Here is a 14,437-nt window from a genome sequence, read left to right as displayed (position 1 = left end):
TCCTCGTGTAAATCGGGACCATGGGAAAGTTCTGAGAGTTTCTCTTTGTCGGTGTGATATTCTATCTCTCTTTTACCAATAGCAATTTCTTATAACTGAAAAATATACCTACTATGCTCTAAACTACTCATTTTCGTCATCAAAAAGTAATCAGCACATACTCCTCAATAACTCCTCATTTTCGTAAAAAAGTAATCAGACTGAGGAGTTTCGTTAAATTGTTTTATTTAGAAATTATAAAATTTATATTTTTGTGTTTTCATTGAGATTCGAACTCACGAATTTTCAATATTTTTTTAAACTTAATTAAGTTTACATACATAAACTACAGTTAGTAAGTTCTGTTAGAATATTTCGTCCCCTTAGTATTCAAATAGCCTATAAATTTTTTGATGCTTTGAGAAAATGAATTTCAAACTTTTTGTCGAAAGTAGCTCTCACTCAAATCTCGTTATGTCTGTAAATATTTATTATTTTCGACGTTTTTTTTTAAGACTATAAAAATGAGTCTATTTTGTTAACTGACCAATTTTTATTATTATAATCATCCTTTTAGTGAACAAAAAAGAGGTGTACACTACAAATACATCAGATAGGCTATTTTATTTTTTAATGTTTTCTATTAAGTTTCTGATACGTTATTTTATTTTGTATGGTATACACTATTTTATTCAAGAAATACCCCAGAATAATAAGTAAATTTAATATGAATTTTTATTACTATAAAATTATGTTTTAATTACAGTAAGATCGTAAATTATTAGCATGGTCTTTATTTATTGTCGTCTTCGTCCTCTTCTTCGAATCTGTCTGGTTCATCTAAACAATCGCGATTATTCCCTCCTTGTAAATTAAAAAAAAAAAATGTCTGTGTGCGGGAGGAATTACATTTTTTTTGCATAAATCTTTGAGATCCTTCAATTTTGTGTCAGAAGTTGGTAGTTCTTTTTTATATTTGTGAGTTAATGTAAAATTTGTGACTCCTTTCTTTTTCATTCTCTATTGTTCCTTGTAGAACAACTGTCTCTTTTCACTTTTTATTACTTGGAGAACCTTAATTTTAAGCCAATTTACCGATTCATTGTTGACATTTTTCTTCAAGTTATGGTTCAATTTTGAGAACGCCGTTGTGAGATCAATAATATCACTGTAGTTAAGCCTTTCTACAGCGTACGGATTTTTTCGTCTTGCCAGTCTAAGTATAGTTGGTAATTCTTCTGGTGAATATACACAAATATTTCTCTTAGCTCGTTCTATAGCCGAATGCATGGAATCTGCTTCCATTTGTGTGTGTCCACTTTGAAGATATTTAATCGTTATTGAATTAAAATGCAATGAATGTTCATATGAAGCAATAATATGGCAATTAATCTGTTTCTATTCTGTCCTCCACAGCAGTCTGAATACAGAATAACATCCGTTACTGATTCGGGTAAATTGTTCAACATTTTTAATAAAGTGGTTCCGATTTCCTCTGACCCACGGTGACCATGGTTTTTATCACACAGGAAACAATATCCAGCTCCACTAGCTAAATCGTAAAATATGTTGTTGTATGTGGCGAACTTTCGACTGTAATACAAGGTGCTTACATTGCTACATGGTGTCAATAGCACTAATTGTACCTAAGTCAAAAGTAAATACTTTTATATTGCTGTTATTTTTAGATAACTCCTTGTCAGTATCTTTGTAGAGTCGTGCCTGGGCTTTATTTGATAAGTGTTCATCATATGATTTCTGTATTGAAACCTTGTCCTCTGTATTTTTGAACATTCCGCATGTTGAGCATGTGTCCTTTGTCTGCATTGATTTTCTTACGATCTTCTTCAGAGAAGTGTTCTGGGCATTTGCGATGACAGCTGCAATCAGCGGGCTTCGGTAAACGTTCCTTAATTACTTTACCACAATTTGTAACATAAGCCTTTCCTTGACTCCTGTCACTCTTTCTTTTGTTTTGCATCTAAAGCTGGCTCTTACGCTATTGAATACAACAAATCCATAATTGTAGGAGACATCTTCTTAAATTACCTTTAATTAACTCACCTTTCTTTTTCGTGTTACTGTTAATTCTACATTTTCATCATTGCTTTCTTCCGCGATTTCGCAGAGTACTTCATGTTGCTTTACCGAAGATTTTTCAATTTTCCCCTCGAGATTATCCTCTTCTTCATCCGTTTCTGGAATATAATAATCTGACGATTCTGCTGAAAACTCTTCTCCATCCTCTTCGTCATTTTACGATATATTTGAATCCACTGGTTCCACAGATAATCCAACAGAGTTTGGAGCAAGTTTCACACATAGGGCTCCTGTTGATTCCGTCGCAAATTCTGTTGACAATTAATATACCTAAATATTCTTTCCTGCAATTTAAGATAGCAGATACTCACCAGAGCTTGACAAATCCATGATTAAATGAATGATTGGGAACGAATGAACGACTAAATGATTATGAACGAGCGAATTTCAACAACGAACTGAAATCCTAAATTGCACAAATTATTTCTATTGCATTTACATACATAATAAAACAACGTAAGCATTGCATAGGCTACTTTTGTTTTTTGTAATTTTAAAACACATGTTAATTGTTCTGAGAATATAACGGCCTATAAGATTCATACAAATGAACAAATTGAAAATATTTGTTGAACAACAACGTATATCATTATACGTCATTTTAGGTGTTTGTGTCATGAAAAAATTGATTTTTTTCCTAAAAGTTAAAATAGAGTATGTGAGTGTACATTACTATTCTATTGAATAAACAGAAAATTTAGTTTATGTAAAAATAGCGTATATGCGTTTACATGATTTTTGAGGAAAATAATTTAATACATATTTATACTATATTTTTTTGACTGACGTTTTGACCCACTTTTATAATTATACTAAGGGGACGATTTGTAAATAAATTGTTTTTAAAAGTTTTTATCTGCAGGAGTTCACAGGCGCGCAAGAGCAGCGGACGGTGTGCGTTGAAGAGCTAGGTGGTACAACTGTAGTGGTTTTAGAAACGAAGGCGAGCATGCGCGTATGTCTACCATTGTCATATGTAGTGCTTCGGACAATTTCATGGATGACATTGAGCGTGCTGTGAAGATGGTGTAAATAATTTCAAGTGTTTGGTACGTGACAGTCGTTATGTGCTTTTGCTGGTGTCACTGAATCGAGTTGGCTTACCTTACCAGGTCTAGAACGGTACGCTGAACGTGGATGTAAGAGCAAGTCCTCGCACTTTCCGTCCACAATTACACGTAAGTTGTAGTCATATATTTGTGATTTAACAATTTTTCAGATCTTTGGTTTACAGGTCCATGTTTACATCTGCCCGAATATGTGCAGCGTTCCAATATCTACACAAGCAAACGCCCACTTTTTCGCTGCGACTCATTGTATTTGATCAACCCAATTTATGGATTATATTAGCCAAATATAAAATTTCCAGATGTATTAGTTTCAGATCATATGAATACATTTTCCTAACTCTTACTAGTATTAGGGACGCCAAGTACTTAGTCTTGCCATAAGTTCCGTTATTTTTACGTTTGTGATTGCATTACCAAAGTGTGGTAAAAGTGCAAGTGAGATTTACGAATTGCTGAAAAAACTTAGCATTTCGAGAATGATTATTTACCGCGCGATCAATCGATTTTCCCAAACGTTTAAAGTAACAGACAGAAAAAGAAGTGGTCGTCCTCGCGGGGCTCGAACCAGTGCAGTTCAAGAAAGAATTCGCAGAAATCCCCTCAGAAAGCAGAAAATCATGTCGAGGGCAATGAATGTTCCAGACAAATAGACTGCCCGTCTTCTATTTACATAAAGATACAGAAATCAGTGTGTCGAGTAATAAAATCGACCAATGATGGTCTTGTTCGTAAACATAAAGAGTAAACGTTCAATATAAACAGTTTGCAGAAATGGATACATTTTGATACAAATTTGTTCCTAGTGGGCTAGACTACACTGAATCCTTAATATTCAGGTTTGTTTGTTTTTGTTTTTTATAGCTTTAAAATGAGTTAAAAATGTTTTGTTTTTTTCTGAAGCATTTCAACAATCCAAATGTTTATTTCGGATAATACATTTTTTTTTTAATTGTGCTCAGGCGCAGACTGCTCAGGCGCGTGAGGGAAGATGTGGTGGGATGAATGAATTGACGAGATTTGCTTTGAAAAATATACGATTGCGTTTATGAATGATTTTTGTTGTATTAAAGAACATTTTAGAATGCTGCTTCTGCGCCTGGGAAGGTATTTTTTGTGTTTGCCTATGAGAGCAGTTTTCGGAATATCGACTGAGGGACGGCAAACTTCATTGTAAAGGGTGGTTAAATTTCAAGGGCCGATGTTGAATGTGAACCACACCTAAACGTCAACGACGCCGTTGAACTTTTTTTTGGGTTATTTGAAAGAAAAGGTGTACGTCGATAAGCCAGCAACAATTCAAGAGCTAAAGGATGAGATAATTCGGCACATTAACGGCATATAACCTCAATTATTCCTCAGCGTCATTGAAAATTTGGACCATCGGATGGAGGTGGGCCGTCGAGGCCGCGGCGGCCATTTGGCCGATATTTTGTTCCATACGTAACTGAGCCATACCAATATTATCATAATTAAGAGAAATGACAATAATTTCCTAAAAAAATTGTATTTTATTCAAAATCAACACCGGCCCTTGAAACTTAACCACCCTTTAGATAAATACAGATATTTATGTGGGTATGTGTGTATATAAGATGTTCTAACTCCTAGTTGGAGCATAGGATGGCAATTTTGCCATAGCATCAAATATACTACATTTGTGCGTGCATACATATATATCTATTTACCTCTATATGTACATACAGTGGTGGCCTTATAATTAGAAACGAGATAGCAGCATCTGATTTTACTAATACAGTTTTAAAATTTATTTCGCCACATCATTTTTTTTTATTAGAAATAATACAAAAACAAGTAGTCTTTCAGTTTAACATAAAAAATGTTCACCATTACTACAATCCTAAAAAAAAAATAAACTTAATACTAAACACAAATTCATCTTGGTCAAATAATTAGAAACGACAAGGAAAACTTAAAAATATCTTCAAAAAGTTCAACAAAATTAGCATAATTTTAATATTTTGTGGGATAACCCTTATTTTTTATAACATTTTGCTTGTCTTCTCGGCAAACTTTGTATTAAATTTTGGCATCTTTCAACAGATATGCTCTCCCAGCTTCGCTGCACCAATTGAAATTGTCCTTGAGATCTCGTTTCACAATTGCCCATAAGTTCTCAATTGAGTTGAGATGAGGACTTTGCGGTGGCCAGTCCAAAACATCAATATTTTGATCCAAAAGCCAACGCTTTACTAACCGCGAAGTGTGCTTTGGATCATTGTCATGCTGGAAAATGTAGTGAACCGGCATGTTCTCAAAGGAATATGGTTCCATTACATTTTCCAGAGTGCTTTTATATTGATGTTTGTCCATGATTCCGTCAATGCGCACAATTGGGCCCACGCCACGCCAAGAAAATGCTCCCCAGACCATAATAGATCCGCCACCGTGTTTCACTGTTCTCACAGTATACCTGGGGTCCAAAGCTTTGCCTGGAGGACGCCTCACATATGTTTTCCCATCAGATTGGAATAAATTGAATTTCGATTCGTCACTCCAGAGAACTCTATTCCAGAATCTTGAATCTTTTTTGAGCATTTCCTTAGCAAATCGTAACCGCTTCATAATATTTTTTTTTGACACATGCGGTTTTTTTGTGCGATGCACCCACGTAGTCCCGCCTCTTGTAAGCGCCTTCTTATCGTCCGAGCGGAGACTTCTAAGTTTAATTGCTCTGCAACTTCGGCTTTTATATCATGCGAAGACATAAAAGGGTTGCTCTTGCTGGTCCTACAAATATGCCTATCATCCGCTGGAGTTGTTTTTCGAGGACTAGGCTGCCTGGCTGGGGTTTCAAAGTTCCTCGTTTTTTGTACAAATGAATTGCTCCGAATACCATTTTTTTGGAGCAGCCAAACCTTTGTGCGATAGCCGACATTGAAATTTTTTCCTTTTTGTAACACTGTACAATTAGCTCCCTCAATTTCAGGGAGCATGACTTTTTCTTACCCATTCTAACAATTGAGATGAACTAAAATTAGAAAAGCTAATCTATGGATTTTTTCAGTATACTTACTTTAACACTAACTCCAAGATAAATATAGAAAATTTAAGAAAAAACTGCGCGTTTCTAATTTTGTGGCCAGCCAAGAAACACAATCAGAGAAACAATGTGAATTTTTTCAGGAATCAACCATCAAATATCAACGTGTTTTCCTAAATACAATGTTCATCGCCTATTCTAAGAATAACGGTGCTCATAATTCACAGTGCACGTCTTCCAAAAATATGCACAGTGATTTTATTTTTCTTAGCACATCGTTTCTAATTATAAGGCCACCATTGTATGTACGTTTGCTCAGCGCACTTGCTCGTGTCGCATTATTTTTGTGTTTACGAGCAAAGACATGGTTTCTCGCCTCTAGAACTTTTTGCAATTGTTCGCCCTTCCTCTTTTCACCCGACCGACCGCATCAATATGAACGTTTGCCAAAAATGTAGTGATTGTAACTCTATTTTATTACTTACTCAATGATTGAGGTCTGGAACACATATGAATATACATTTCTTTATTTTTACATATATTTTATTTATTTTGTCTTTATTTTCAGTTACTTCAGTTACTTCTGTTTAAAGTAGTCAATGTAAAAATAAGAACAATTTAACCATTAGCGGCGCTAGTGTTTACTAATTGAAGCTATTTAAAGATAATTTTAAAATAAAACAATTTGAAAAGGAAAAAACAATATTTGGCTACTATTATTCTTTAATTATTGTTGTAATTTCTTTTTTAAAGTATTATTAATAAATATTGCTTTCGGTTCTGCTGCTACGCTTGCTGTAACTGTTGCCCAAATTGTTCAACGCATAAAATCATCTAGCCCATAAATGCAGATGCGTAGTGTGTGTGTGTGTAAGGATGAATGGAGTAAATGCGTTGGTGGGTTTGAAAGTGTGTGCCAAATGCATTGTATGGATGTTTCAATTCCCGAAATGATATCCATCAATTCACTCAATTGATATAGAAGTATTAACGAAGCCGCGTACGCAGGCAACACAACACAATTTCTTACATGGAATTTAAGTAGATATTATGCCTTTCTCACCATCAAGCTTGTTCGCGTTGTCCAGCCCTTTCAACCAAGTTAGCATTCCCGCTTAGCCGTTTTATTTTAATCCTAACAACCTTTCCCCTTTCTATTTCAAATCACGTATTCAACAATAAATGAATTACAGATTTTAGCACTTATCTTACGCGAGTCTCGTTTTACAAAAGTACATCTTTTTCTATACTATACACAACTTTTTGGTTGCAATTTCTCATTTGCCTTATACGCACGTACAAGAAAACGTCTCTTTACATATTTGGATACATATCTTTAAATAATTGAATTTAAGTATTATTTAATATACTTTTGACTTTGTATTGTTAGAATTCGTTTGCGCCGGTTGCGCGGGCGCTTTGGTCATTTTGCAAACTGTATCGTATAATGTCGGGAAATATTGTATGACAAAGTATACTGATGCCAAATACGCGCAAATGAGTATAGTTAGAAAGAGATCAAATACGGCAGGCTTTACGTGATATACATTTAGACGCGCTTCTTGACCATCGTAGAACATAAAGTCTGGATCACGTGTATCAGGCTTATCATACATGATTTTCACATTCTTTAGGTACTTTTCGAAGGCGTTTCTCAGGTCGTTATTGTGTAGCGCGGATTTTAACTGCAGGTAACATTTGATAAGGTTTTGGCTAATTTGCTGAAAGTATATTTATGCAATAGCAAATAAATAAATATTTGAGAAATATCTACACTCGTCAAAAAAGTATTCGTACATAAAGAAATGAAAGCAACATATTAAGAAATTCAGTGTAAAAAAAAAACGAAAGCATTTTTAACTTTTATGAGAAATGTTTAGTCAGTAATTTTTCTACAATTTCTATATATTTTTTCCTAATTACACCTTTATAAACTAAATTTCAAAAAACCAAAAACAAAAAACTTCATTTCAACGAAGCAGAAAAAGTATTCGTACATTGCAATATAAAAAGTATACGTATTTAACAAAAAAATAAGGTGTTAGTAACTTGTGGGATAACCTTTCCGCTTGAGGACCTCCGCAAGTCGATGTGGCATGGAATGGCCCAATTTATAAGTATCCTTTTTGGTAATTTTGCTCCATTTATTAATTTTTACGTTTTTAAGCATTTCCTTGGAGGTTATTTCGTGCTGACGGATCCTGCGCTCCAAAAATTCCAGAAATGCGCAATGGGATTAAGGTCTGGGGATTACTGGGGCGGCAGCCCCTGGTCGGAAAAAACCCGAGTCATTCCGGTAACGTAGAACCGGCCGCCATGTGAATGTATTATATCTGACCGCAATCTACTGGACCCGACCGTCACCACCTTCTTAAGCTCGCGTCCTGTGAATGCCGTAATCGCGAGTCCAACCATCACCTACAGCAGATGAAGAGTTTCAGCTTCCTCGTGAGACTCGTGTAACACTGGCACAATTACGTTCTGGATATTGTAGCAGGTTAAACTCCTACCTATTCAGAATCGACCCCCACATACCAAACATATGTCCGGCATGTGAAGGCACCCCGCACGACACTAACCACCTCTTCACATGCCCCCTAAAACCGACTCATCTAACACCCCTCTCCCTCTGGACCCATCCCGTCGAAACAGCATGTTTCCTGAGCCTACCCCTAGATGAGCTAGACGATGACGACAGGTGATATACCCGACACTGGCGGGGCTACTATTACTGTTAACAAACAAACAAGATCATTATTATGCTGAAACCAAGCTCCAACTGTTGAACACTTTCCATCACGCTACTCTTTAAAATATTTAAATAAGAAAATGTTTCCATTGTTAATTCTATAAAACAAGTTTCCTTGCGCCGCCATATACCTCCCCGCAGTACCGCTCTTACGCTACAATAGTTTTCTTCCTTTAATACCAAATATGCAATATTTGTTTTCATCCGAAAATAGAACACGTTCCCAAAATTCTGGAGGCGTTTACAAAATCCATGGATACGTACGATTTTCCTTGTGTCCGCGAAATCCATATTTTTTATGTATTTTCCGTACAGTACTTTGTACATGCTTGCCAAAGGAATTGGAAATGTTTTCATATATGGTTGTCAAAAAAGTCTTGCGGTATTTTTATTGAATTTTCAATTGTTCATAAAATTGGTTATAATAATGCGATTTAAGTCAAATATGCGCCGTTTTGTTCGATGACGAGTTCCCAACGAGATGCCAACTTCATAATGCCCCTCTTATAGAAGCTCGCTTCCCTATTGTCAAAAAACTCGGAGAGCCAATTTTCACAGGACTCTCTTGAGGACAACTTCCGACTACCAAGCTCGTTCGCCATGGATAGAAATAGGTGGTAATCACTTGGTGCGAGATCCGGACTATACGGTGGATGCAAAAGAACCTCCCATCCGAGCTCCCGGAGCTTCTGGCGCGTCACCAAAGATGTGTGTGGCCAGGCGTTGTCCTGATGGAAGACAATTCGGCCTCTGTTGATCAAAGATGGCCTCTTCTGCATGAGTGCTGCATTCAAGCGGTCCAGTTGTTGGCAGTACAGGTCCGAATTGAGCGTTCAGCTCATAGTGGATGAGCATCTTCGATCACCTCTGGCATCTTCGATCACCTCTGCACCAGAACGAAAACGTTGAAACCATCGTTGTGCGGTGGAAATGGAAACTGTATCGGGTCCATAAACTGCACAAATTTTATTGGCAGCATGAGATGCATTTTTGCCTTTATCGTAGTAGTACTGTAAAATATGCCGTATTTTCTCTTTATTTTGCTCCATGTTTGCGACGCTATAACTCACGAACGACTAAAAGCAAACAACAATTAATCAAACACGTGAAAAGAGCTTTCCAAAGAGCTCTAGCGTGAACCGATGCGACGAATACAACTAGAACTACGCGCTTGCAAAGACAAGCTTGCGAAAATACCGCAAGACTTTTTTGACAACCTATATTTGAAAAGCCGTTGATTTCAATGATTGTTGATTCGATGATTGTTTTTCACTGATTGCAATATGGTTCGTTGTTGTTGTTGTTGTTGTTTTAACAGCATAGGTAGCCCTGTCAGTGTAGGCATGGTGATATGCATCTTCGTCTAGCTCATCTAGGGGTAGGCCCAGGAAACATGCTGTTTCGACAGGTTGGGTCCAGAAGGAGAGGGGGGTTAGATGAGTCGGTTTGAGGGGGTATGTGAAGAGGTGGTTAGTGTCGTGCGGGGTACCTTAACATGCCGGAATATGGTTCGTCTTTCACGTACGGTCAGCTTGCTAGTTCGACCAGAACGTGGCTTTGACACAATTGAACCAGTTGTATTGAATGTTTGCACGACATACTGCACTGTGACTTCTTCCTATGATCATTTCTAAGTTTGAGGATAATTTTTGTCTCGCCAACACTAATTTCCTTATTTTTGAGGGGTATCTAAACCGTTATTGGGTATGAATATGTCACTGCAAACTGCGGGGAATCCCTGTTTTCATGTGTACGGAAACTTTTTCTGCTTCGTTGAAGTGAAGTTTTTCGTTTTTGTTTTGTAAAATTTAATTGTTAAAGATGTACGTAAAAAAAATGTATACAAATTGTAGAAAAATTACTGACTTAACATTTCTCATAAAAGTTTAAAATGTTTTAGTTTTTTTACAATGAATTTCTTAATATGCTGTTTTCATTTCTTTGTGTTCGGATACTTTTTCTGGCAAGTGTATCTGTAGTATTTTCTACTCACCAATTCATTAGCAAATATCTCATTTGGCTCCTGTATGCCATAAATATAATGCGCCAAGGATTCAGCGATAATTTTGGCATGCTGCTGCGTTTGCGCAATGATGTGCGCATCTGAATCTTTAAAAATAGTATAACGTATTGGTTCTTTAGGGGATTTCAGTGCGGATATTGTGAAGGCAGGTAAACGCTTCATGCTAAAACGTTCATGCTCCCAGGCTAGTTGCTGATCGGCTAAATTAATTTTCTTGTGCACACCGTCTACGGTGACATTGTAGTATTGCGCAGACAATGTTTTAAGTAGTTTAAAGAAATCATTCATGGCCGTTCCCTCTTTAGGTGGTTTCGAGACGTGCATATAAAGACTGCCTGTGTCAGCGTTCAAAGCCTGAGTAATCGTATCCAAGCAAAGCACGAAATCAACGTTCTAAATGAAAATGAAATAATTAAAAGGTGTTATAGAATATTAACAATTTAGTATTATGATAAATAAATTAGCGTTCATATTTTCAAAAAGCAAAGTTTCTAAATAGCATTAAATTACACAAAACTATGCGCTAAGCTAGCTATAAATTGATAGATAGTCAAATCTAATTCGCTATCAAACCTCATTTTTAATACTAGTTGGGCTTTTGGCCGCAATTAAAGTGCCCGTAATGGACACTAGGTCCTCCTTTAATCCACAGCAGCATTTTTATAGATTCATTCACAATTATATGCATATAAATGTGTATAGAATGTTTAAATGATGTTAATGGCCGTACCTGAAGTTGTACATTCTCATCAAGCCACTTTTTAATGCCCTGGAAATTTAGCAGCGTTCCCGATTCTGTGAGTAGAAATAAGAGCCGGTACTTAGGTATTGCATTTGGCGTATTATGCATTTTGCTAAATAAATCTGCGAGTGTCAGTAATACAGCGGCATCAGCGTTTAATGGGTATTCCTGAGCAAATAAAAAAAAAAAAAAAAAAAAAAAAAACAAATTGAATACTTGAACTTGTGCTGAGTAAAAAATTATTGACAACATACATTGTAGAGTCCGAATGTGTTGAGATGCGATGTAACAATAATCAGCGGTAATTTGTTATTCACCTCATTTCCACCGTCTACCTGTTTTATTAATTTTGTAGTTGTTGCTAATTCACCTTGTATAATGGGAATTCTACTATTCTTGCTAGCCACATGGCTGGCTCCAGACACAATAACCTGATAGCCGTTGGCAGAGATCGAGGCAAATAGTTCTGATGCAGCGGAATTACGCTGCGATTTGCCTTCTACATTGTTGCTGCTGGTTCGTGTGACGTCTGTTATAATACGCTCTAACTCCAGGTTGTATGGCGAGAAGTAAATAGGTATGGAGTTTGGTTGTGCCAGCATAGCTTGCTCCAACAGGTTGAGATGCTGAAAGCGAGGAAGTGTTTTATGTTTACTTTAGCTGAGAATACACATTAATTGATTATAAATTGAACAACATACCTCCTTTTCATCAAATGTCATTGAGCTTACGTTCTTCGGTAAGAGTATAACTAAACCACCAGCTTTTTGGCGTATCTCGCGGAACTGGTCGATTGTCAAATCTTGTAATCTAAAAAGCAATGAATTAAACAATTGTTTAAATAATATATAGAATTATTCCTTACTTAGTCAACACACAGTGCCTGCCCGTGCTCCAAGTATAAAGCGATTTCGCTTCTAGGGACAAAGCAGACGCACGGCATCCTTAAAATTTAAAAAAAAAGGAATTTGTTACTAAATTTCAAATATTATGTAGGTATGCATATCCAGTTTTGGGATATGCTAACTCATCTTGGTGAAACTAAATTTTGACAAATTTCTAACCTCAAAAATCTCGCACTTGCATTAGCAACAATTGTTTAATTTTGATGGTCTTACAAGGCACATAAATTAATAAAACACGAAAATAGTTTATCTTAGCATAGATATGAAATGCCAAAGGGCTTGATATCACTATCACACGGCTATAACCTAATTTCAGCGAACATCACTCTTGCCGCTACCACTCATGCCGTACTTTCGATGGCTCAACAAATGAATGGAATTGTGTCACAGAACTCACCATAAGCTACTCCATTCACATCGAACTGCGACATGCGTTGCACCGAGAATTCGCTGGATGCTAATACAGGATTAGCTGAGCAGATGAGTAAAATTGGCAGTGCAATTAGAAGATATGGCAGTCCACCGCGGAAAATATCCGCGAAATTCTCAGCATCATCAAGCATTGTGACCGTTTTGTGCGAGTACTGCTGGGAGCTAGTGCGGCTCACAGGGCTATACGGCACGAAGTTTCTGTTAAAGACAGGTGTTAATTAAATTAGATTAATTAAATTTAATTTATTCAATTTGATCAACTGAACTGACACACGGCTGATTTTTTTATTTGCTAACTTATTTTTGGTAGGGTTGATATTAAAGGTACGCTATGCATGTAATCGACATTCACAAGATTTATTACGTAGAAGTTAGTGCTTTAATTGTTATTAATTTTTGTGAAATAGAAATATATATACATCATGTATTTTTTATGACTTTGAATCAAATAGAAATATCATATACTCATTTTTAAAATTAATGTTAACTGTCCTGGAAGCAGAGAACCCATACTATACCGCGCTGCTAATAGCATATTATCGATATATAGAGTTGTCGAATTATCGATTATATAACAAAAACTATTTTTCCATTTTCATGAATGATGGATCGTATGTTCGAGTTAAAAGAACGATACCGATCTAATAATTCTTTGGTTAACATATTTATATATTGTGCAAATATTTAGGCAATTTTAGATTTTATAATAGCAAATATTTGATTATTTAAAGAACCCTACTTCGTTTTCTCATAAATTTTGTAACAAATTTTACAATGCATATGGCAGAAAAAATGTCCATTATTCGTGCTTTTGTTGTTGTTGTTGTTGTTTTAACAGTTATGGTAGCCCTGTCAGTGTAGGGCATACCACCGGTCGTCTTCGTCTAGCTCATCTAGGGGTAGGCCCAGGAAACATGCTGTTTCGACAGGTTGGGCCCAGAGGGAGAGGGGTGTTAGATGAGTCGGTTTTAGAGGGCATGTGAAGAGGTGGTTAGTGTCGTGCGGGGTACCTTCACATGCCGGACATGTGTTTGGAATGTCGGGGTCAATTCTGGATATGTAGGAGTTTAACCTGCTACAATATCCAGAACGTAGTTGTGCCAGTGTTACACGAGTCTCACGGGGAAGCTGGAGCTCTTCGTCTGCAATAGGTGGTGGTTGGACTCCGATTACGGCATTCACAGGACGGGAGTTCATGAAGGTGGTAACGGTCTCCCGGTGGATGTCGTTTATTGACTGTCTAAATACTGTCAGGTCCAGTAGATTGCGGTCAGTTTTGTCCCGGATTTCGTCAGCGTAGTCTAAAAGGTGTCTCCTGACGTGCCTGGGAGGCGTCTCAGGCTCAAGCAGGTGTCTGCAGGGGTGAAACCTGCGGTAACATCCAAGCAGGAACTGCTTGCTGAGCAGTTTGTATTGCCTTAAATGTCGAAAGTAAA

At 36.7% G+C, this 14,437-nt stretch overlaps 1 protein-coding gene and 1 long non-coding RNA gene across 4 annotated transcripts; one reads left to right on the top strand and one right to left on the bottom strand.

Annotated features, from left to right (window-relative positions):
* Nucleotides 1-1,587: 1,587 nt before the first annotated feature.
* On the top strand, nucleotides 1,588-3,453 carry LOC128869636 (uncharacterized). The gene is made up of 3 exons (XR_008455355.1): nucleotides 1,588-2,737; nucleotides 2,929-3,257; nucleotides 3,314-3,453. It is a non-coding gene; the product is annotated as an uncharacterized LOC128869636 (long non-coding RNA).
* Nucleotides 3,454-6,722: 3,269 nt separating this feature from the next.
* On the bottom strand, nucleotides 6,723-13,440 carry LOC128869619 (BOS complex subunit NCLN). 3 transcript variants are annotated; one of them, XM_054112190.1, is made up of 8 exons: nucleotides 13,421-13,440; nucleotides 12,967-13,199; nucleotides 12,530-12,608; nucleotides 12,366-12,474; nucleotides 11,919-12,290; nucleotides 11,653-11,832; nucleotides 10,893-11,315; nucleotides 6,723-7,871 (listed from the first exon to the last, which is right to left on the bottom strand). In XM_054112190.1, the coding sequence occupies exons 1-8, from the start codon at nucleotides 13,423-13,425 to the stop codon at nucleotides 7,512-7,514; spliced, it is 1,761 nt and encodes a 586-aa protein (XP_053968165.1). In that variant the 5' UTR covers nucleotides 13,426-13,440; the 3' UTR covers nucleotides 6,723-7,511. The 3 variants fall into 3 exon arrangements, with proteins under 3 accessions (XP_053968165.1, XP_053968179.1, XP_053968171.1); XM_054112204.1 differs by lacking the exon at nucleotides 13,421-13,440 and adding an exon at nucleotides 13,299-13,406; XM_054112196.1 differs by lacking the exon at nucleotides 13,421-13,440 and adding an exon at nucleotides 13,272-13,402.
* Nucleotides 13,441-14,437: the final 997 nt, after the last annotated feature.

This window comes from Anastrepha ludens, chromosome 2, assembly GCF_028408465.1.
Source record: "Anastrepha ludens isolate Willacy chromosome 2, idAnaLude1.1, whole genome shotgun sequence".
Taxonomy (NCBI): Eukaryota; Metazoa; Arthropoda; class Insecta; order Diptera; family Tephritidae; genus Anastrepha; species Anastrepha ludens.
Note: the sequence above shows the minus strand (reverse complement) of the source record. Positions and strands in the feature narration are given on the sequence as shown.